The 24519-nt window shown below is 42.6% G+C and overlaps 2 protein-coding genes across 9 annotated transcripts in view; one reads left to right on the top strand and one right to left on the bottom strand.

Annotated features, from left to right (window-relative positions):
- The first annotated feature begins 969 nt into the window (after positions 1–969).
- Positions 970–6881, top strand: Nucb1 (Nucleobindin 1). Of its 3 annotated transcripts, none has more exons than XM_071703766.1 (11): positions 970–1127; positions 2497–2632; positions 2714–2830; positions 3440–3661; positions 3753–3849; positions 3948–4024; positions 4145–4247; positions 4339–4519; positions 4640–4796; positions 5273–5320; positions 5424–6881. In XM_071703766.1, exons 2-11 carry the CDS (start codon positions 2507–2509, stop codon positions 6015–6017), a joined length of 1722 nt encoding a protein of 573 aa, XP_071559867.1. In that variant the 5' UTR covers positions 970–1127; positions 2497–2506; the 3' UTR covers positions 6018–6881. The 3 variants fall into 3 exon arrangements, with proteins under 3 accessions (XP_071559867.1, XP_071559866.1, XP_071559868.1); XM_071703765.1 differs by having other exon boundaries at positions 3753–3858; XM_071703767.1 differs by lacking the exon at positions 5273–5320 and having other exon boundaries at positions 3753–3858.
- A 277-nt stretch (positions 6882–7158) lies between these two features.
- The window catches only part of LOC139771184 (protein bric-a-brac 1), a 352506-nt gene continuing 335145 nt past the window's right edge, over positions 7159–24519 (bottom strand). For 3 of the 6 annotated variants that reach the window (XM_071703761.1, XM_071703760.1, XM_071703759.1), the window contains 4 exons: positions 18941–19121; positions 16860–16951; positions 15507–15746; positions 7159–15091 (listed from right to left, as the gene is read on the bottom strand). In XM_071703761.1, coding sequence (XP_071559862.1) covers positions 14568–15091; positions 15507–15746; positions 16860–16951; positions 18941–19121 — 1037 coding nt within the window. In that variant the 3' untranslated portion in view covers positions 7159–14567. The remainder of the gene's footprint in view (positions 15092–15506; positions 15747–16859; positions 16952–18940; positions 19122–24519) is intronic. The other 3 variants (XM_071703762.1, XM_071703763.1, XM_071703764.1) reach the window with 3 other exon arrangements.

Below are 24519 nucleotides of genomic sequence, written 5' to 3'. Positions count from 1 at the left end.
GTATTTTTATTTTTGTATAAAAAAATAGATAACGTACAGTGAGAGTTTTAGCCAAGAGCCATTCTGATCTAATACATATTAAAATTTGAATAACATATATAACGTAAAACTGATATAGATTTATATTAATTATATTAGATATACGATAGATTTTTACAAGGTTTACATTACTTTAACACGTAAGTTTGTTACGCATCTTTATCAGCATTATATATATTTATAAATATAAAATATATAAAATACTAATAAAGATATGTTACAAAAATCCTTACATGCTGAAATAACGAAAATCTTGTAAAATCTATTGAAATCAAAATTAAAATAATATAATCAAATAATAAAGTTTGCTTAACTAATCCCAATTCTAATCTATCCCAATCAAAGTTAATCAAATCACGAACGCAACGAGTTAACTTAATTATAAAATAATACGTGACAGATAAGAATCTGCGATATTTTAAGACGTAATCTAGGTACAAACAAGCTGATTGCCAATTCCCGTGAATGAAACGTCTGTCACCTAATCCCAATTCTAATCTATCCCAATCAAAGTTAATCAAATCACGAACGCAACGAGTTAACTTAACTACAAAATGATACGTGACAGATAAGAATCTGCGATATTTTAAGACGTAATCTAGGGTACAACAAGCTGATTGCCAATTCCCGTGAATGAAACGTCTGTCACCATCTGGCGTGCGCGCCACGTGGCTGGATTTCATTGACGCGATATGCGACGATGGTACGAAAGCGTCCGGAATGACCGAAATGAGAGCGGGCTATCCTCTCATTCTTGCAAAATACATATCTCTCACGCTCCGATTTCTCCCTGCTTTCTTGCTCTACATTTCGCCCCCTGAAAGTCGAGCATTAATCTCAAGTGCGCGTTAAGCAACACACATGACACGTAGTACATATCGATTTGCTCGCTTGCACGTGTCGGAGCCTTATTAGGTGGCAGCACGAGCTGGTAGTCAACGCAAGATACATGGCAGTGCCTATCCACCGTGCGTGTCGTTCGCTCGCGTTTGCGCTCGCACGTCAGTCCGTTCTCGACTGCGGCATTCGGCGATCCGGCGATCCACGACGTCACCTGGACATCATCCGGCGTCGCGACGCCCGTTAACGTAAGCCGAAACCTCCGTACCACCCCTGGGATTCCCTTTTTAACCTTCTATTATACTACTTCATTCTCGGAGGGAAAACCTACCTCCGCTCCGATTTCATCGCCCGATACTCTCGCTCAACTTTCACCGCGGATCCCGCGAGCGATTTTCCGTACGAACCTTCGCTCGCGGCCTTGATCGTGTTAACACGTACCTTCGCACGCACGTCCTTTTCGCACGCATTTTTGCGTCCGTCACGTATGTACGTGTGCGTGTGTATGCGTACCTCCGTTGTCCTCTTTTTCGCACGCACACGCGTGTTTCGAGAGAACGCGCCAAACGACGTGTCGCAATCCGAGCCTCGATTGAGCGGGCGAGGCAGAAATACGCGGAAATGTTTTGACACCTCGCACATTCGCGTGCGGAATAAGGGCACTCCGGATATACGAAACAAAAGAGCGCACGACATAAATAGGATGTAATGTATCGAACGTGACATAAATGTATTTAAAGAGCCACGTGTTTGCACGGTAGACGTCTGTGTGCAATAATGCTTTTCTCCCATTGCTATCTGTCTCGTTGCAAGAAATTTTTATTTATACACGCCGCGTGAAACGTGCAAGGCAGACGTGCGTCTCTGTTGCGGAAATTGGAAACGGACAGACGACTCGTCCGTATTGTTTCTCTCGAGCTGTCGCAGACGTTCTCACGCATCTCACAGCAGACCCCGCGCTCTCCCTTATCTTCGCTCTTATATCTGTTTGTTATTTGCGCACATCGCTTTGAATACACGTCGCGCATCGCACGCCGCACATCTGCGTTTGCGTTATCTTAATGATCGATAACGACCGATTCCGTTTATTACGCTATTTCGCCCGCTTCCATTATCCGGAGAAAGTTACACCATCTCGGAGGCTCGTTTGTAACAGCTGATGACGTGGCCCGATCATTTACGCGGGAATCTGTACGGTCGTGGCCTTTCGCGGTTTCGCTGACGATCTCGCTGACGATCGTTTCATCGTTGGCTCCGGATTTCCCGGAGCCGCGATATCTACATGATGCCACTCGTGCGCACGTGTATGCGCTCATACGCGAATCCTGCTGGTTAATCAATGTTTTTCTGCCGACTCTTTTTTTATCTAGTGTCTTCTGCACTCGATGCATGTGATCGTAATCGTTGATAAGGCTTTGTCGAATAAAAGATAACGCATGAACTGTCATTGAACGGGAATATAAAGTAGGACTTAAATTAAATAATCGACTTAAGCAAATAAATGTCGAATGTTGGTAAGTGCACGCTTCGCTTTCTATTTCACGTCGGAAAAAAATTCTCCCGCATTCTTTCTGCGATGCTTTCATCATTTGTATATCTTTCTTTATTTTTATTTAGTTCCAGAAAAATGCGGTACCTTCTACCACTAGTTTTAGTAGTTTTAATAATACAGACGTCGGTCGCACCGCCTGTCGAAAAGAAGAAGGAGGATCACAATGACAAGGAGAACGAGGTCGATGACTCCGAAGATTTGGTAAGTATATTTTTGGAATAATTCCGTCGATCCGATTTATACGGATAACGTATAATTCGTAAAACTCGTTTGTCTTTGCAGGGAAACGCGGAGTATCAAATGGAGTATCATCGGTACTTGAAGGAAGTGGTCCAGGCTTTGGAAAGTGACCCGGAGTTCCGCGAAAAGTTGGAAAAGGCCCATGAAGACGATATACGTGTGAGTTTCATGTTGAGAATAATTAAGATATTATAGGATTAATTTATATTATATAATTCTAGCGTGATTTATTGCTTGTCATGTTTCATATATATATTAATTGCTTCTTTAACGATGAAATTTCATACGATAGACTATTACGTCTATGAAGTAAATTGTCGAATATATTGGATATTTTCTGTCTGTACAGGGTGTCATAAGTATGTTTTAAAACTTTGTAATCGTGTTCCTGGATAAAAAGTATGAATAAATATTCCTATGAACATTAGGCCGAAAATGCTTCGTTATAGTATAAGATATTTGATTTTAAACCAAGGTTGGCCAAACATATGCCAGCTGTTTACGTGTATAATTGTCGAGTCAGCGATATAAATATTGTACTATTTTAGAATCAAAACAGACATCGTGGAAAGAAAGAATCTATTACTCAGTTGTTATGAAATCTGTGTCTATCATTTCGATAATGAAGCGTAATATTCACAGGAACATTTGTTCATACTTTTTATCCAGGAACACGCTCATGAAGTTTTAAAACATACTTATGACTCACTCTGTATATATACATATTGAATGCAATTTGTAAATTTCATAAGATATTTTTGTACGTAGACGGGCAAGATAGCGCACGAGCTGCAGTTCGTAGATCATAAGGTCAGAACGAAGCTCGATGAATTGAAACGAGAGGAATTGGAGAGGCTGCGACATCTCGCCACCAAGGAGCATAATCTGATGAACGGTCTGGACATGGACCATTTAAAGATAGCGGAACATTTGGATCACTCTAATACGCATACGTTCGAGATAGATGATTTGAAGAAATTGATCGCCAAGGTAGAACAACTTCTGGATTTATAAAAAATATGACCGGTTTTTGTATGAACTGTTCTAATAAATATTATATTATTATTTTGAATTATTGCAGACGACGAAAGACTTGGCGGATGCCGATAAAAGAAGACGTCAGCAATTTAAAGAATACGAGATGGAAAAGAAATTCGAGGAGGAGCAAAAGATGAAGGGTAATACCGGTAACAGAACATTACACTTCTAGGCTTGCTCATTTACGAATTTATACGCAATCATCATTTTTGGAATTTACGTATTTCATTTTCGGAAGGTCTGAAGGAGGAAGAGAAGAAGAAGTACGAGGAAGAATTAGAAGCGATGAAGAAGAAGCACAAGGATCACAAACCCGTAAGTTAAAAAATGGATATAAAAACTAGTTCTTTCTTTTTTAAAGACTTTATATCAATAGCGAATCATAAGCTACGAATCATGCACAGTCTGGCGTCAATGAGTAATATGCATTTGCAGTTGCATCATCCCGGTAGTAAGCAACAACTGGAAGAAGTATGGGAGAAGCAAGATCATATGGAGGATCAGGAATTTAATCCCAAGACGTTCTTTTACCTTCATGGTAGGAAAGACTGTCATTTTTATTACAGAATTGATCAATATTATCTTGAAAAGTGGCTCTTCTTTACACATACAATGACAAATCGATTCAGATCTGGACGGCAATGGTTTCTGGGATCAAGACGAGGTAAAGGCTCTGTTCTTGAAGGAATTGGATAAACTTTACAATGAAGGCGCGCCTGAAGATGACATCTACGAAAGACGGGAAGAAATGGAAAGGATGAGAGAACACGTGTTTAATGAGGCCGATCTTAATCACGACGGTCTCATAAGGTATGCACTTCGGAAATTATTTCCAACCAAGATTCACATTCAGAATTCTTTATGCTAATCGATTGCCAAGAATCACATGAAACGAAGAAATGTATTATTTTGCGTCTTTGTTTATTGCAGTTATCAAGAATTTTTAGAACAAACGAAGAAACCCGATTTCCAGCAGGATGAAGGATGGCAAGGATTGGATGAGCAACAAATTTATTCTCAACAAGAGTATGAAGCTTTCCAGAGGCACAGACAGGAAGAAATCCAGAAAATGATCGCCAAAGGAATGGTAGGCGATTAATTACCAAATTTAATCTTGACTGCACTTAAAAATTGAGTAGAAAAACTGTATTTATATATTGTGTATTATAAGTCTAGTTATGAATTTCTAATTGCTATAGGATTAAATCTCCGCATATATCGAGTTGATTTTATTTTTGAACATTACTTTTACATAGACTTCGAAAGCTATCTAAACGATTTTATTTCTCGCTTTCGTATATATACATATAGATATCTTCGATAGCATGTTCGAGGTAAAATTAGAAGATGTTCCCATTTATCGCTTTTCCAACCAAGACTAAGTTTTGTAGACGCAGTTATACGCGACTGTAATTACTAGCACGTTAAGCGTGTTTTATGAGTCGCCATTCGACAGATCTGCGTAGAGTGTAGACATTATCATCGCTATCGCTTTGACTGAAAGACGTGCTATCCGTAGTAATTAGAATAATTAACCTAGCTTGTGCACTTTGTTGTCGTTAGTTACCACCACCCCCTGACACTGCACATCTACCTGTCCAACATGAGCAGGTGAGTAATTACACAAGTGTGAAGCATTTCATCAATTCAAGTTATTCTTTCAGTGAACTTGCGATTACCTCTTTTTAACACGTTTTTTTTTATTGTTTTGCAGTTCCCACCACAGTACCAACAACAATACGAGCCCCAGTATCATCCGCAACAAGTGGATCCTTCGCAAAAAGTCGAGGTGCGGTATCACGGGCTTCCAGGACAGATACCGCAATACCAGGAACAACCCTATCAACCTCAAGTTCCACCACCTCAGCAACATTATCCTGGTCAGATTCCGCAGCAGCAACAGTACCAGGGACAACAGCCGCAGTATCAAGTACCAGTACCGCAACAGCCTCAGTTCCAACCTCAGGGTCAACCTCAGCAAGCACAGCAACAATTCCAAGGCCAGCCTCAGCAGGTCCAACAACAGATTCACAATCAGCCTCAACAGGTCCAAGGCCAGCCTCAGCAGGTCCAACAACAGATTCACAATCAGCCTCAACAGGTCCAACAACAGACCCAGAACCAGCCTCAGCAAGTTCAGCAGCAAACACAACAGCAACAAACGCAGAATCAAGTGCCACAAAATACTCAGAGTAACGTTCCGTCGAGTAGCCAAGGTGCTGCACAAGTCAGCCACAATCTTCTACAGCAACAAGATTCGAAGCTCGTTAAACAACAAATCAACCAGAACATTATACCGAATATGTAGACAGTGTAGCTAACGCGATGTGATGATCGAATAGTTAATAAAAATGTTTTTAGTTAATTTTTTTCTTCTAAATCGTGGACCAGTAAAAATATTGGACAAAGTTCTATGGTTCTCGATTTAAAAAGGCTATATGAGACTCTTAAAAAAAATTTAATTTCAGAGAAGTGCAAGCGAAATATAGTATTTACACCAGAAATTGTGTATTTACGCCAGAAATACTGATAATAATTTTACTTTTGTAATTATTTTAAGTCTTCTGTCGTTGCATCAGCCATATTCAGTTACGATATTGGAAGCAAGAAATCATGTAAACTCTTTTTCTTACAATATATAAATATAAATTCTATTAATTAAAAGGCTATACCTAACCTTTATCCTTTTTAACCTATAATAAATGAAATTGCTAGCTAATAAGTGAAGATAAAATTCCACGCAATTAGGTTGGCCACTGCGATAAAACAGTTAATATTTTTATGCATTTGCTCAACAAGCAGGCTAGTAGTTGCTTTGGTGACATGAACGTGTTCCTTGATATATTATATTTCATTAATTTATGCTGAATGTACGTGGACACAGTATAAATTTATTTTGACATATGTATGTATGTATGTATGTATAACAAGAAATGATTTACATGGTTTTTTCGTTTCATGACTCAATGTGGTTGTAGTTAGGAAAGACCCTTAATTATTGCATGTGCAATATACTGTATTGAATTTTTTTTGTAACTCACAGAATTAATTCAGGAAATTGCTAAGACCGATAATATTTATCATTGTTTTTAGCGAACTATTTCTTTATTAATATTGCGATCATATTGTATAAAATGTCTCATTGCTAAATAAATGTTTTCCGAAAAATGTATTACAACTCGTTAGAACTTTACATATGTTATTATCTTGCGATTGTGTACAGGATACATCATGCAGGATATGTATGTATCTGACACATGAAACTCGATCAAGGCTCCGTCGACGTTTAAAACTTCGTACAAGCGAGATTGAAATTCCTTAATAATCAATGTCTTACCGTGAGAATGTTATTTCACTGCGAATCAGACTGGAATAACTTTATTAAAATTCAAGGAGATTTAAGAAAGAGGGTAGAAGGGAAGAGTAGACACTGCAAAACGAGACACATCTTTCGTTTCTCATATTTATTTGTTATTGCATACTGTTTATGTTAGTATATTACTTAGGTATACGTGCCAAGTAGCAACTTAAATGTATGATTGCGTGATTCATCTGTTTGTTCCACCCGTCAAGCGCGCGGATAGGTAGGTAGGTAGGTAGGTAGGTAGGTAGGTAGGTAGGTAGGTAGGTAGGTAATGTAAGTTGCTTACTCCACTATATATAGGGTGTATTTATAAGTATAGCATACCTCGGTAGAACGTCTTCTTACGAGCTAATCGGTAATAAATAAAAGTTGGGCTCGGGGGTCGGGCTTGGGGGAGGATCTGGGGCTGGGAGGAGGGGAGAGTGGGAGAACGCGTTTAATAATGGGCGAACGATTCTGCGTTTCTGCGTCCGTGACTAAAACAAATCGTGTGCGCGACGCAGTACGTTCTCGCACGCTTTTTTTTTTTCGAAGTAAATCGGGGAACGAACGTCGTTTCACGAGTCCTCGTCACGGCTACATCTCGTGCGCGTTATCACGCGTTGTTCTATCTCGACATAATCTGTCGATACGGGCGACTTATCCAAACGAATTGGGCTACCTACTTGAAAAGAAATACTTGCGTGTGTGTGCTCGCTTTTTCAACAATTTTTTTTTCTTAAAGGCGAAAAATAAAACGATAGTAACTCTACAAAAAATATTGCCGTTCGCCGTTTGCCGCACACGTTGAGTGCGACGAGCGCGCTTATAATCGATATAATAACGATTCCGCCAGCCACTGTCTCGATTAAACCGTCGAAGACTATGCTTTCGATATTCCACATACGATGGACACGTGAAATAATAAATTCCTAAATTATTAACATAATAAATGTTTCCTATAGGTATGTTTCTTTCAATAAACTTTTAAATTATACTCGTAAATATGATCTCTATCGTTAGAAATTTGTCATTTTAAATAAATTTCTTAACTATGATTATAAATACAGTGCTTATTAGAGATTTGTCGTTCTCCTATTAGATTTTTAAATCATAATTGTAAATATTTGCTTAAATATCTTAAACTCTCTTAAATAGCTCTAACAGATTTCTCGTATCCGTCGTATAAATATTAAGAAGATAGTCCTCATTACATTTTGTGGATTAAGAGCAAAATTGTCGAAGTGTGCGATCTCGTAATCTCGATGACGGTACAAGAAAACGTGCGATCTTGTCCAGAAAATTATTCGAAAGATTTCAAGTTGTGCAGCAGGAGAGAAATAATTCTAAAGCGTAATCATGTAAATCATCATCCGGCTAATCTCAAATATATTTCACGCGGATGCGTTGTGTCGCACGTTTTTTCCGCGGCTGAATCGAGACAATGCCGAAGAGGCTCGCGAGCTCACCTACGACTCGGCGGGCGTAAGAAACGCTTTCGAGAAGGAAGGAGATCGCGCGATCGCCTTCCTCATCGAAAGACGCCCGTCCGACGCGGTTTGCTCCGCACCTCCGACAGACGGAAGGATCGAAATAAAATCCGGATCTCTCTTAGGCTACTTAAAGAGAAATTCTCAACGAGAACTCCTCGAGAAATAAATTATGTTACACGTTACAGTGATAACGATGAACCTTTTGCCGTACATTCTGCTCCATCTCTATTTACAGTAAAGACAAACAATCTCGTATGTCCCCCTCGTTCTCTCGGCTTCTTGGAGATGTTGTTCTTCTTGTGTATCATGTTTGGATGTGTGTCTCTTGTGTCCGTGAAATCGCGTTTCTGCGTGTGTACGCGTGTATAAATTACGTGTTTACTCGGGCTCGTGTGCGATTAAATAACCGGGCTCTGAAAAAGTGTGCGATCCTATTGCTCGACTAATAGTTCTTCGCGAAAGAAATGAAAGATGCCACATCTAAGTTGTCCCTTAAACGTTAACTACAGTAGAGAAACGGAAACGCGGCGGTGTGTATCGTCTTCGCGTGTGGCCCCGACGACGACGTCGGTGGAATCCGACTCGCGCGATCGCGTGTCTCCTCTCGCATCTCTACGCGATTCAGCGCGATCGCGCCAGCCTGAACCCTTTCCCAGCTCGGAAGGGAAAACGACGCCGTCGTCGGAAACCGCGCGTCCTGTAAACTAGTCGTAAATCGTGTGTACGGAGACTACTTATGTTCTGTTTATAGTCGGCTGTCGCTGTTCGCTGTGCAACTCGCTTTCTCAGAGATTTTTTTTTCTCTCACCACTCAATACCGCGGCAATAACGACGATCAAAGGAAAGATTTCACACGTGCGTGGAACGAAAGCCCTCGCCGATCGGGTTCTGCATGCGTGTGATTCTGAAACCCCTGGATTACCCGTCTCGCATATCGATGGTCGCATTCTCTCGTGAGATTTATAACTTTAAAGATTTTTAAATTTCTTAAAAAAAGATTGATTTTCTAATTGTTTTCTTAAAGCTAAGCTCTTTCGATTATCTTTTCTTTTTAAACACGTGCAATTATGGAATTTTTGGATAGTTTAATGCGTTATTTTCGAATTGACTTCGTCTTGGAGGAGGAAAGGGAAAACGATGAAATGTCAGTGCGTCCATCGATAAACGGGACACGCATCCGCGAGCTGAAACTGAATTGGCTCTCACTAAGGTAGCGCCAGAGTCACGCACGTTCCCGTCCTTTTTGTGTGCCGGCCTGATAAAAAAAATCCTACGAGCTACTTTATCTTCTCGATTCTAAAGCCTTTCAGCCTCTTTAGTTCGCCTAGCGCAAAACTCTCTGCCCGTGAACTTTTGTTTCGTCCTCGACGACGTTCGGAAAAAAAGAACCGCGGTCTCTATCTTTATGTCTCTCTCTCGCTCTCGCGCTCTCTCGCTCTTTCTCTCTTTCGCAATAAACGCACTCAGCCTCAGTATAATCCTACAGCGTCAATATATCAATTTTTTATATATATATATATATATTTATATATATATAATATACTTTTTTCTCATATATATATTCACTTTGTGTTCTATATCAATAATAGCGTATTAGATACTTTTTTTTGTTCACTTACGTCTTAGGTATGTAATATAGGTATATTCTTTTTTTTTTCACCATCTGTTCACAGATACATATATGTATATATCAAAATGTGGAAACGAAAGGGTCCTCTCGAAATAGCCGTTCTCCGTTCGGTCGGTCAGCTGTTCCGCTTTCATTTTTTTTCCCCCCCTATATGCTCTTTTCTCCCTCCTACCTAAAAATGCGTCGACTTTATTTGCATTGCCGGGAAACGAAAAAGGAAAACATTTCGAGAATATGCCATTCAGGGTATTACCTGTGTGGATTGATCCAAAACACAAATTTTGTCGGGTAGTTTGTTGCTTCGGACATTCACTCTGACACGCACACAGAGTTCGTAGATACATTGCGCATTCGACATAGGAGGGTTCTCGTCGGTTAACTGAATATCTCGCTCATTGCGCAACCACGTTTTTTTTTTGCAAATAGACGGAAAATCTCGAAAGGGGGATTTTTCTCTTCGCGAATAGTTCAGGAACTGTCGAAAAATTTTGCATTGAAAAATTCTGTCACTGCAAATTTATATCGACCATCGAATTCGGCTCGATTTGGATTTGAGGATTATATCGAGTTCGAAAAATGGGACATTCCGCACGTTTACAGCGCCAATTGTAATTAGAAATCAAACAATCTCTCAAGGAAATAAAAAGGAAATAAAAATACAAAAGAATATAGAAAGGTTTCTTTTTCGAAACTATCATTTGACTTGTTGTTCGTTTTAATCGAGAATAAAATCATATCATCTATATCGACGAGCGCCACGGAGAAAATGAAATATCAACTGGAAAAAAGCGGTATGTCAAGCTCGCGCAACGTATCTACAAACATGATCACACGAGTAATGCATTCAGCAGAATTTCGAATGACTTTTCTCGTCGCTTAGTCAAGTGGTCACGGTCTACGGGACACTTAAATTTTTTTTTTTTTTTTTTTTGGAAGGCACTTACTACTTTTTTTCTTTTTATACAATATTTAATTTTAAACTCTTCCGCATTCGCTCTCTCTCTCTCTTCCCCACGCTCTCGCGACCTCGTGTACTCTCCCTTTCTCTCGCTGTTCTTTCTCTCCTCCTCTTGCACTTGAATTTTTTTCGCGATTCGGCTTGCGCTTCTCTACTAAATTTCGGCTCCTCGTCCGCGCAACCCTTCTTTTTCCCGCCCCTTCCCTATTTTTCTTCTCGTTTTTTTTTTCACCGTCGCACATCTCGCGCGAATTTACGTTTGAACACATTAATGCCTAAATGGTAAATAGAATTCGCGCTTTCCGAATTTCTCGCCGAAATGAAAAACGTGGTCGATTGAAGTCTCGCAACGCGTATACTAATAATAAATCGCCGTTTGTGTCGCCTCGCGACACCGTCGCGTTTTCGCACAAAAGTTTGTATCAAGAATAACGTGTTACTTTTTTTTCCCCCTTTATTTTTGACTTGCCTGATGTTTTGTCTCTTAGTCTCTTTAGTCAGATACATACTACGATCGCGCGATCCTTCTCTTACCCCTTTTCCTTTCCCTTCTTCACCGGAAAATATTCTGGCTGCATGAGCGTGGCGCGAGAATCAATTTTTTTTCTTCCTCCGATTTTTTTTACCCTCTCTACCGTAAAGTTTTCCAGACAAACGGATAACACGGATGGCTCGTTTCGCCAAAAGCCTCGTACGAGCAAAAGCGAAAAGCGATGATCTTTCCCTTTCACCGAAGGCCACTTCGAATTTTTTTTGTTTACTTTTTACACTTACAAGGAGTCTCTTTCTCTCATTCTCACTGGCATTCCTCTCGCACTCTTCCTCTTTCTCTCTCCCGAACCAGCGTGCCGATGTTAGAATATATCCAGAAAATTCCGTTTTCGCGACAGATACGTTTAGGATGAAGCTATTTGAAAAATTACGATCCGTTTATAGTCGATCAAAGATATAAATGATCCAAAACGCGAGGATCTTCATATTAACATCATCAAAAGTAATACTTCGCGATAATCAAATCTGAGATGGTTGAATCGAATTTAGCGCAGACGATCAATTACAGGGGTCCAATAAATTCAATTCCAATAAATCGTGCACAATTTTGTCCTATTTGCTCGACATTATAATAAAAATCGCCTGCTTATTAATGACAGTGGTCAAATGGAGGAAATCTACGTATTAGACACCGTCGAAAGGCGATACTTGGCGTTAATCAAGTCTTAAAACTCTACAGATCGTTCTGAATTTAGCAAAGGCGATTAATTACAATCTTCAATCAATCCTATTAGTGCATAATTCCGCTCGAATTTTGCACGGTATCAAAATACCTCGTCACTTTAACGGGTTCTCGGCACGGCTCGTTCATCGATTGTCGAGGACTCGAGATCCCTTCGCGGAATCATCGCGCGACGTGTGTAAAATTTTGAAAAATAGCACGATCTTTCGAAAGAAGAACACGTATACGAGTTTTTTTCTCTCTCTCTCTCTCTCTCTCTCTCTCTCTCTCTCTCTCTCTCTCTCTCTCTCTCTCTCTCTCTCTCTCTCTCTCTCTCTCTCTCTCTCTCTCTTAAGCCACATTCGCTCCCACCGTCCGTACTCGCGTTCACACTCGCCGTTCACGCTCGCACGCAGACTCGTATATTCAGGCTCGCAATCTCGCATCGATGCCAGACACTCGTGGTCGCCGAACTCTCACCGAAATTTCGACACGGTTTGTCGTGTCGAGCCACAGTTTCTCGTCCCTAATCCCTAAACCTTATAATTTTTATACTTGGCATACCCCAAATATGGCAGGAAGGCAATCATTATACTTAATAACTTTATAGCGATCATCTCGGCCTAGAGTGTGCTCGCTTTATAAGCCGTTGAATTTGTTTTCTCTAAATACTTTTGTCGTACCTTTTTCCCTCCGTCGCTCTTAGTCTCTTTCGCTCTTTAATTTTCTTTTTTGCTCGTTTGCTTGGTAGACAATCATAGTGAATTTTGTACATCTCCCTTACTTATCGAGCTTAGATCGGTGACGTCGCTTACTGCCTGGCGTCAAAAGGATGGTATTTCTTGCACAAAGCGTCGCGGATAAAATTGAGATTTTCTGTTCCGAAGAGATTCATATAGATAAAAGCGCAAGACTTATCTTTAAGACGTTCAATATACGTAAAAAAAGGAAAATATTTCTATTAGTGGATTTATATAAGCAATTCAAAACCAGATCTATTTTGTCTAAAAGCAAGATTTACGTTCTTAGAATGATTTACAGAAATAGAAAATGAGAGTTCGCGATCTCTGTAATTTATTACTTTCATATTATATATATATATATATACCGCTAATAAACCTTACTTTTATAGTCTTAAAATAATTCCAAGCAAATCTTTTGCGACACCTAAAAATTAGGGTATATCACAAACTGATCCATGACACGTTGTGTAAGGACTCGATAGTACAACGTGCAGCTCTCTTCGAGGCGGTTTCTTACTTTCTCGTCGATACCCGTCTCGAATAATCAATCATTCGGCAGTAGGCGACCCCTTACGAGTTATTATACATTTGGCATTAAAAGTACAGTTATCGTATAATGCGTAGGTATAAATTTCGAGTGTGTATCTTGTGTATGTACGGCGCGCTCGTGTGTCTGTTTGTGTGTGTGTGTGTGTGTGTGTGTGTGTGTGTGTGTGTGTGTGTGTGTGTGTGTGTGTGTGTGTGTGTGAAAGTGTATGTATGTCCATACGTGTGCGCGTGTATGGCGTGTGTGGGTTTTACTTTTATTACATGTACATAGTCTGTACGACACGACGATGACACGACTATCTAGATTGGAAAAAGGTGGCGGCGCGCTCGCGAGGCGCCGGCGACCCAATAGCTATAGTATGTTTGCTAAAAGAAGGTTTTACTCTCTCTCGCTCTCTCTCTCTTTCTTTCCCTCCGTTTCTACTTTCCCACTGTCGAAGGATCGACCGTGCGCGATCCTCGTCTAGGACGGGGGCCACACTACCGGTTTTTCGATCGTCCTTTCCCGAAGCTGTGAGCCAGGCGAGAATATCTCGACACTCGCTTATCTCGTCCGCACTCTGTGTCTCCGTTAGTTTATTTTTTTTTCTTTTGATTGTAAGCCTCTCTTTCTCTCTAACATCCCTCTAAGATATTCGTATGCACAGTACATCGCGCTCGCGTATAACGTTCGGAGTCGCGTATGCGTTATATATACTATAAACTCCCGCGAGGAGGTGAAGTCGAATCGGACAAGAGGTCGATTCTTCGCGAGAAGCCTACCGGTCCTCCGCATATCACCGGTCCTCAGCCGCTGACGGCCTCGAAGAGAGAGAGATCCTCCTCGGGGTCATCGATGCGCCTCCTCGTCCTTCCACGGCCGGCGATCCTGCAGCGGCTGACGTCGTCGTCGTCTCTCCTCCTCGTCCCGCGGCCACCGAGATGGCTTACTATTCGCAGCGCGAGTCCGTGAGCGGCTCGAGCTTCACCGGGATCTTGTCCTTGTCCTTGAGACCGTGGGGGCTCTTCACCAGATCGGCGATGTCCTCCTGGAAGAGATTCTCCGGACGCGGACTGACGAAGCTTCGTGCCGGCTTGTACGTCATGCCGCTCACGCCGATGCCGACCTCCACGCTGCTGGGTATGTGGCCCGACGGGTCCATCAGCGGACCCAGCGGGCTCGCCAACGGACTCTCCAACGGGCTCTCGGGCGGTCCGCCCGAGCCCGGACTCGCCAGGCCGAGATTCAACGGGGAATTGCCGTTGTTGTTGCCGGCGTTGTTGCCGCTAACGAGGACGCCGCCGCTCGCGTTGCTGCTCGTGTTGTTGTTGTTGTGGTGCTGACTGGCCTGCATCGCCGCCTGCAGATTCGACGACAGACTGGTGGACAGGTTCGTCGACAGGTTCGTCGCCATCATGTCGTGCTGCTGCGAGTGCGCCGCTGCCACCATGCTGCACATCTGGTGTCGCAGACCTGGACGGACATCGAAAATCATGTAGAAAATTATGTAGAAAGGTTGGAATCTTGACCAAATAATTGAAATTGCTTCACTCTGCAATCTCTGATGAAATTAGCACTACATTTTTCAGAATTTCGATATAATTGACAAGATATTAATCCTTCCCCAAGCAAAGTTTCTGATACACTTTGAAAATAGAGCTATTAAATGTAAACAGCATTTCTTTTGAGCGGAAAACTATACTAGCAATTTTTTCACGTTTAAATATTTTTAACGATTACGTAAAATTAAAAACTCTTGCAGATTTCTCTAGACATTAGCAAATACGAGAAAAATCGCGACTGTCTCGTAAGTAGAGCGTCAATCTCGGAAAAGGAAGGAAAAAAGAAAAAGAGAAGTGTGAGAGAGATCGTCTGGTGTTGTCATTACCTTGAGCGACCGCCGCGACCGCAGCCGCTGCTGCCGCACCCGGACTGACCGCGCCTTCCGGGCCGTTGCAGGCCGCGTAGTTCGCCAGGGTGGGGTACATCGTGGTCGGTTCCTCCTTGACGATGTGGGGCGAGTGCCCGTCGCGGAATACCACCGCGCGAATCACACCGCGGATGTGCTCGTCCGGCCAGACGCCCAGCAGGATCCTCTGCGGTCTTCCTCGTCCCTTCGGGCGCAGATCTGCAGGTGGAAGGGTAGGAAGGAGGGTGGAGGAAGAGGGGGACAACGAGGAAGAAGAAATTCATTTCACTGCAAATCGGGTTCTTGTGATCGTGCACGGGTCGCGATGGGCCCGCCGCTACTCGTTTTCCCGTTGGCGGGTTTATTCTTCGGGAACTCGCGGCAATTCGCGTCCCGCAATCTCAGGGGCATCAGGGAATTAAAATTGAACAGATTCGAGAAGGAACGAAGGCGAGATCCTTGCGCGACGCGCGAAGAATCGCCGGACTTTATCGATGAATAAAATCTCCATAACGTGAGCCTTGCCGTTAAATAGAGACGCGAACTCGGAGAAAGTTAATAATCGATAAGAAAAATTTTTTTAATCGTCTGTTCGTTAACTAATTAATAAAGGATGTTTTAATGATACGCTCGATCGGTGTTTACAGGATGTTACATGCTAATGACGCGTAACTAAGCGTTACCATTAGGTATTAGGTCCGGTCGTAATTGCGGCTTTTATGGGCGTAACTGACTTTTCAGACTTATTCTTCTCCCGATCGAATGCCGTTTATCAACTATTTACAATTGGCCACACCGTCGCGGTCCATTACGGTCCTTCGAGTTCTGCGGACTGAGACCTTGAGAACGATTTAAAAGCCATGTTGAACAACGTTTAACGTATGAGATTTCAGACTCGTTTCCATATCCCGTCTCGGGCTTATGAAGTAAATAACAAAAAGGAATAAAATATATCTTTTTTATATCTTGAGACGTAAGCGTAAATTTTCCGTCACGGTTTTATTTTCTGAACTACAAATTCTATAAATTTTTCTTTTCGCTGATATAACCATCATTTTTTCATGTTCAAGTACTTTTACGATTACGTAAAGTTAAGAACGAAAATAAAACTTGTATAGACTTCTGCAGGCACGAATTCTACGAAAAATTTTCAACCGTCTTCTTTACAATGTGCGCGCCTAATGCCGCGACTCTCGACATTTCCGGTGTTACAATAATATCCGCTGCATTTTGGTTTGGTTGTCGGCATCGATCTCGCCCTCGTCATCGAGAAACGCATTGTTAATCGAGGAGCGGGGGCGTTTTCAGAGGATACTGAAAATGGCAACTAACACTCACCGGCCCCGCCGTCGGCGCTAGGACCCAGCATGTTGTGCACTCGATTCGCGTACAGGACGAACGTCGGGTAGGGGATATCGTATTTCCTGAAAGGTAGAAGCGGGATACAATTATGATTTGTAGCTTATAATTATAATCAACATAATTTATAGCTTTGCCCGCTCCGCCGCCGTCGTATCTTACATAGCATTACGTTACGTCTCTTAATTAACTTTAGTTATTCTAGCCCGCGGCTGTATTTTAATGCTATTTTATGTTTATCCCATTTCATTACGTATTTCACTTTAATTTATATTAATTTTATCATACCGACGAAGTATGAAAGATTCAGCGAAACATATTTGAATGTATGACGATGGAAATTATGCAATCTCTCGAAATTATGCAATCGCGCGGGGGAGTACTGGCGATGACGTTGTGTGTTTAACGAAGTAACGTAGAAGCTCCTCGCGAGGAGCAACGCTAAAAATCGCTCGTCTTGTACTCCTATATGCGATACGATCGTTATATATTTCGTCGTCTCATATTTGCTCATATAAGTTGAAATATATCAACGAAATTAAAAGTATACAATTAAACAAGAGGCACTCTTGCGGATCGAGTAGAAATTTATAAAATGCCATGTAGAATCGCGGCGGGAAACATTAGGAAGGCATTTATCGATCGTCGAATCGATTATCGTAAAAATTATCGCTCGCGGCTCGTAAAGTCGCGCTTTATTGAGTCGCTTTGTACGCGAATTAAAAGAAATCCCTTTAACGGCGTAGTCGACGTTGTTACGCAAACGTGATACAGGCTTTACGACGTCCACGCGCAAATGATTTTAAAGCAGCCGCTTTGAGCAGTAAGATCGGACGATTATTTAGCATGATTCAGGCGCGGCGATAAGGTATGCCTGATGCAGGATAATTTCCAGGAATTTTTCATTGCGTAATAACCCGGCTCTATTGTACGCGCCGCATCATAAGACATTTATATAACAATTTTAACTATTTACCCGGTACATTGCGTGAGTTGGCCGCGCGGAGGAAACAACGGCGCGGCATAAACTCGCATAAAATATTTATCTTTTGCCTATAATTTATTAACGTTGCAAGAACGGGCTACCGCGCGCGCACGCGCGCGGGCGAACTCTTGGAATAAGCAATTAAAATAATTCTTTAATTTTTATATTAACGCATTTCATCACTCGGCGTTAATATTAAATGTCGCGTACCGAAGTTTTATGCAACTGCGCGGGGAGTATATTATTAATTTTATTATTGGTTCCATCGCGCGGATGCACGGCGGATGGTATAACCCATCGTGCACGGAAAATGATTGCGAGTAAATTAATTATTTTTGCAATATACATCGGAGACATCTCGATATATTTTTTAAATTAACACCGTTTTATATCAGCCGATATTAATATATTGCAAAAATATAAATGTAATATAGCGAAAAAGTGCAATTAAATGAGATAAATAATTTTTACACGCGCTGGAAACGTTGGAATATTTTTAAGATTAATATGTTGCATCGATTAATATTAATATTACACGCGATGGATGGCCCGTATTATAGTATCGCGGTATTTATTTTTACCGTAATATTTTTTAGCACGCGATTCTTCTTTCCGAATAAATTTCTTATCGGCAATTAATGAGATTGCAATCGAGGATATATTATAACGTATATGTTGCAAAATATCTTATATTGTCTTATAATACATTCAAATAAGTTGATGATTTAATGTATTAAAATATACATTTTTAACCCTATAACCGCGTACACTTTTTTTCCCGCACCTACTAATGGTAGATAGGATGGGGACGTTTGCATCCGCGACATATTAAAACAACCTAAAACTTTACCAAAAATTCTGAAAAAATTCATAGCTGTTCCTTGAGATCTTAACTATAAGTTTAAACAATAATAATATTATAAAATTAATTTTGCAATTGTTAATTTAATCCTTGAACCTTTGGACAATACCACATAGTCCGTAAAATGCCGAGGACGCAAACGACCCGCGTGTACGGTTGTAGGGTTAAAAGTAAAGTCGGCAAAAGTATAGCTGCTTCAAAACGCACCTTGCCGCTTGGCTGAGGGAGAGTCCTTCTTTCAGCACGCTGAAGATCGCCTCCGCCATGGTCTCCGGCCGCCAGGACTTGAGGGGTCCACGTTCCCGGAAGCGCAGGTTGTGCACCAGGCTCTGGTTGGTGTTCCAGCACTTCTGCCACATGGACTGTAGCTGGTACTGGTAGCTGTCTGCTAGTAAACGCCCCCCGTGGAAAAAAGAAAACACAGAAAAGCAGCTATTAGTCGGGGCGATCGACCAGTTTAAGAGGGGTAGAGGGAGGTGGAATGAAGGAAGAAGGCGGGATTCAGGGTGAATAAATGTCCTCATTATTGCATGATTTTTTTATTAATCGATCGTCCATCACGCTCGTTCTAACGCGCGTTCGTTGACGGGCGAAACTCACGCGGAAGCCCTCAATTCACGTGCGATCGATCGATCGGGATCGAAAACATGGGGAGGGAATGAATCGTCGTCGCGTTAACGATTCCGCAATGTGCAATTTTCACGCCGAATCGATACTCGCTCGTCACGATGCACGCAGGTGCATCTGCCGTTTATACCTTGAACGTGGGCGGAGTTACCTAGAAAACGGTGCTTAAGAAAGACAGGTATGTTGTGTGTTACGTACGCGCGTGTATGTGTGTGTGTGTGCGTTCGTGAACAGGTTGTGGCAAAGTAAATCTAAAGGATTCACGTCTTTCTAGGTGAAATCCAAATATCGATTGTATTGCCGTTTGCCGCGCAATCGTTACAGAGCATTACAGAATCGTTAAACGGAACAGCCGCATCGCGGTTAACGTCAACATGCGTTAATGCTACTTAACACTAAACCTTTTTTTTACTTAACTTTAAATACGAAAACATAATTAATTATTGCGTCGCGGAGGGAAGGGAATTCTACAGAAATATGGAATGTACCTTAAAACACGTCTTAAAGAAATCAGAACGCACACCCTACGTCGCTGGTTTTGTTTATATATATATATGAAATAACTTGAACTCCTTATTGCTCTCTTTGTTTCATCAACAAAATAAAATTGAAACAAATCAAATGGAAATACATTCCATTTGAACGTCAGACATTTTGCGTCTGTTGTTATAATATAACATGAAAACGTTGCAACTAGAATAAATCGCTAAGTCATTTATAATTGCTTTATTATAATATCGTCACACCCGATCAGAAGCCTCGCAATAAAGAGTACACGTCACTTCGCGCACCGCCGATATATCACATCATATTATTGTAACGCATTAAGAGTCTCCTTGACGCGACGGAGTATTTTCCAGCGTCGCGTGCGGAAAATTTTATCGAATAAGAAAATCTTGATCGACCGGAGAAATTTGTGACGCGAAAAGACGCGGGGGTACTTAAAGCGAGGTGACGGGCGAAAGAAACGTCCGGCGCGCGGCGACATTTACAATAACTTCCGCCGCTCGCGTATGGCACGTATGACCGGCCTCAATTCGCAACAATTATTTGATAGTTAAGTTATTGGCTCTAATTAAGCCTCCTGACCAATTTGCTGATTAATACAATTCATCGGAAAACGCGCGCGCGCGCGTATGCTCGCACGGCTGGTCCGCGCTATTCTTAGACTCGCATTCTCGCGGCGCATTCGATGCTGAAATTCCCGTTTCGCGTTATACCGCCGTTCGAATCTGACGACGAGGGATAATATCCGCGACTACTCGAGGCCACAGATATCTGAGCCGCGTTTAATTATTGAATTTTTATTTAGGTCAGGGCGCCGCCGCCGCGCCGGCGAGAATGCGAATCGCGGAAACCCCGTCGTCGCGCGATTCGCGATTTAATTCCGCTTACGTTATCTTTTATCTAAGAAGGCACTAAGTACATTTTCCTTTCGCGGTTTTCTTATCGCTTTCGTGTAATGCAGTTACTAACGGAGTCGCGATTGACTTTCTCGCAAAGACGGTCTTTCATACGGAACGCACATGGGTTGGAATGTCGCTTTTCTCACGTCGCGCGGATAAAGTGACGTTACGCAACGTCTCGTCCGGGATCTGGTCCCAAGTCTTATCAGTGCAGAGAGGAGTCGTCCTTGCTACCGCGAGGACCGCTCGCGGACGCCGCGGGATTATCGCTCCTGCTCGCGACGTGATTATACTGATTATCCTCGGAGGCGGGTAGCCACCGGTCGTAACGCGGCCGGTTTACGGCCGCCGCGAGATATCGCCTTTACTTTACTTTCGATACTTTATCGGGGAATGTCGCGCACGCCTATTTTAATACCGCTCATTCACACTTAATTTTCTCTCCTCTCTCGCACCCCCTCCTCCGCCTCTCTCCTCCTTCTCGTTCCCAAGCGCACCTCGCCGCCACTCGGCGTGTCGCACTTTTAGCGGGCGCGCGATAACACCGGGTATAATATTACATCGTTCTCGCCGGGATTCAATTAACGCGCCGCTCGTAAATACGCGAATTGCAAGTCCCCCCTCCGGGGGGCGACGATCGACGATAATGTGACGCGAGAAGTGCGCCAACGCAACGTCGTCGAAGGAGAGAAGGCGTTTCGCCGTTTCGCGAGCTTCACGGGCTTCGAGCGAGTTCGCCGAATACGATAACGATAACGTGAAGCCCTTCGCTAACGACGCTAACGGAAGGTACGTTTGGACGGCCGGCGGCGGAATTATTTCGATCGACGATGTCCGTACGTCGTTCCTTATCACAAAACGACGATAATACCCGAGGATTTCGCTAACCGGATTTTTCCAGCGAGTTATCTACAAATCTGACTCGAGTCATCCTTATCGGACATGAGGAAAAATTAGCGGCGTTATGTTTTTCTGCGAGGAAAGCCGGCTCTCGACATTAATTGCCGCGCGTTGATCGATAATTGCTGGATATTAGCCGCTTATTGTCCGCGATGCGACGGCGATGCGACGGCGATGCGACGTGTGGTATCACATCAGTCGCGGTCAATAATTGCCGCAAAAAGTCAGCCGTCTAAAGCGTACCCTGTTAACGTCCGTCCTGTTCCCCGCGCGCGTAATTGAGTCGTTTTTTTTCTCTCCTCCCGCCGCGAAACGCCCGATGCTGACAAAAGTGTCGTGCCGCGCCGCCGCCGGTTCCGCGACACGCTCCGGTGGTGGAGGTAATCTAATATCGCTCCTCGTCGTCAAGTATTCCACGCGTCGCGGAATGAGGATTTTTCGCAAACGGAGAGCTAAACGCACGAGGAAGATATGCCCCCTGAAGTTTCAGCGTCAACTATTTCGAGCGCGGAGTTTTGTCCCGTTTGTCGCTATATCGGGATACGGCATTCCAGCTCGCGGTTAGAATGTGAATCGATTTATATAAGTTTAATCGCGAGAACGGATTATGCGTATATGTAAAACACACATGCGACGTCGTCGCGCGTTATTTTTACGAAACGATTTTTAATATCAGCTAGGCCGAATAACGATCTCGCGTTACTTATCGCGATTTAACACTTGAGTCGCGTGCGGCTCAATTCTGAACCGATATATATTTAGATGTAGCTCTCTTTTATACGGTCCGCCGCTTTGCTCTACTTTCGTTAACGCTTATCCGAGACTGTTCCTTCGCACATTACGCCCGTACTATTTACGTTGCCCGTTAAATAACCGCGGCACGATAGCTGCACAAATATTTCAATTTAATTACTGCGTCTCACACGTTACATTTTGTAAAATATTTTCGTTCGTTGTTGGAATATTTATCGCGCTATTGGATCAACTCGCGGTTAAGTAGGCGGCATACTTCCTTCATTCATTTGCTCCTCACATTCGTAAATCGTCTTTCTAATCTTTCTCCAGTCTCAAACAATGCCTCGCTCTAACAAGGAACGGATATGTGCTCGTTTCATAAACCCGATTATCCGTTAGATAGATTTGGAATGTTAACAGAAACGCGCGCCGTACTTTCTTACAGAGAGCGCGCGCGCCTTTCTCGCCGCGATTCTAATATGCTAGAGATAATTATCTCGCAATTATTGTCGGGGCAGCAAAACGGACGTGGAGTCCAACGCGCGTAACAACATGGCAACGCTAATAACTTAAACAAATGTCTCGCTAATAAAACTCGTAGAAAAATATCTAATTACGACAATACCGTGAGCAACGATCTCGGTGATAATTTGGTCCCATCGATTCGAGACGTACACACACGGCGTGCGTCGGAAAGTATGTACAGAGTGCGGTATATATATGCGAGGAGAGGCGAGGTGTATACCTCTCGGCCTCGTGTTCGTCGATTAAATTACGTGGAAGACGGAGATGAGTGGAGGGCACTAAACTCGTTATACGCCAAGTCATTCACAAGTATGATTTGCAAGAATGTGACTCGCGCGACACGGAGCTCCCGAAATTGGAGACGCGTTCGAAAATATTCCGCGACGCTGTTCCTTTTCAATTGGTATTAACATTGAATTTCTCTTATTATAACTTTTGCAATTAACGAGAAAATAAACGCAAATTAATAAGAACGTACGACTACTTTGAGCCCGTGACAAATTAACGTTGCGCTTTTAAATCGCACTTTTGTTGCTGAATCGCGAAAATTTTCATAAAAGCTCAACATTGAACGCGTTTCCGTCCCGTTTCCTCCCTCTCTTTTAAGGATAAATATTTCTCGCGTGCGTTCTCAATGCGAATCGAGTTATCCGCAAATAAATTAACGACAGTCCTCTTATTGTATGATATGTCATGGAAATTCTATTACTTCAGAAGCGTTGGAGAATCGAGGGAGAAAGGATCGGGGGAATATTGTCGCGAGGGAATAACCGCGCTAATCGCCGTTGATGCAATTGATTCTGATGGATATTAAATTTAATCGAACGTAGACATTTTTTGCCGATTAAAACTCCTCCCCCCCTTTCCCGATTTTACCGCGTTATCATTTCGCGCGATTGCCCGGAGCACGCGACGCAAACGCTGGGCGTTCGATTTTCAATTAGCAGGCAAATTCTTCCCGCGACCTTGCTTGTGCAGCGATTTTCCGCGTTGAAGTCTACGGATTGCGCGTCGATTGTCGGTCACCGCGCGCATGCTCCGGAGGAATCATACAAGTGGATCGAAAAAGACAAAAAAGAAAAACAAAAAGACAGAAAAGGACAGCGATCGTGAAAATGTTCAAACGTGTTCGGTGTTGGAAGACATCGTTCTCGTTAAATGTTCCTTTCTCTTTAATTTAATTCTTATAATTAGAGTTTTTTGAAGTGTGAATTGACGACGCGATTGCAAAAGGCGTATTTAATCTTAGGATAATCGAATGGTAGTGCTCTCTCTTAAAACGCGCCGGTCACCTTTAAACGCGCCGCCGTGTCTTTTTTTACGGTCCGAGAATGCGAGTGCATCACGGCCGGGGAAGCGAATAAAGGTTGCATGGTGCGTCGGCGTCCGACGGGGCATGCCGCCTCGAATCCGACTTACTATATTCTCTTTGCCTTAATGTCGCTTGAATGAATTCGTTGTCGCTGGGACATTAAATTTTCCACATTTTTCTTCATTCTCGTCCGCGAGGCAAAGGGACCACTGCCGCATTCTCGGCCGACGAGTCTCTCGCAGTCGTGATAATCAGGAAAGAGAGAGACATGGCGGAATCCC

The sequence above is a fragment of the Temnothorax nylanderi genome, unplaced genomic scaffold, assembly GCF_030848795.1.
Source record: "Temnothorax nylanderi isolate EJ_2023f unplaced genomic scaffold, tnyl_v1.0 TNYL_tig0036_pilon, whole genome shotgun sequence".
Classification (NCBI taxonomy): Eukaryota; Metazoa; Arthropoda; class Insecta; order Hymenoptera; family Formicidae; genus Temnothorax; species Temnothorax nylanderi.
This window is presented reverse-complemented; position numbering and strand designations above follow the sequence as displayed.

Excerpts from the sequence above, each read along its gene's own strand:
- Nucb1 (XM_071703765.1), top strand. The coding sequence starts at position 2,507 with ATGCGGTACCTTCTACCACTAGTTTTAGTAGTTTTAATAATACAGACG. Across the intron at positions 2,831-3,439 it reads CCCATGAAGACGATATACGT|ACGGGCAAGATAGCGCACGA; the intron begins GTGAGTTTCATG and ends TTTTGTACGTAG. Across the intron at positions 4,520-4,639 it reads AATCACGACGGTCTCATAAG|TTATCAAGAATTTTTAGAAC; the intron begins GTATGCACTTCG and ends TGTTTATTGCAG.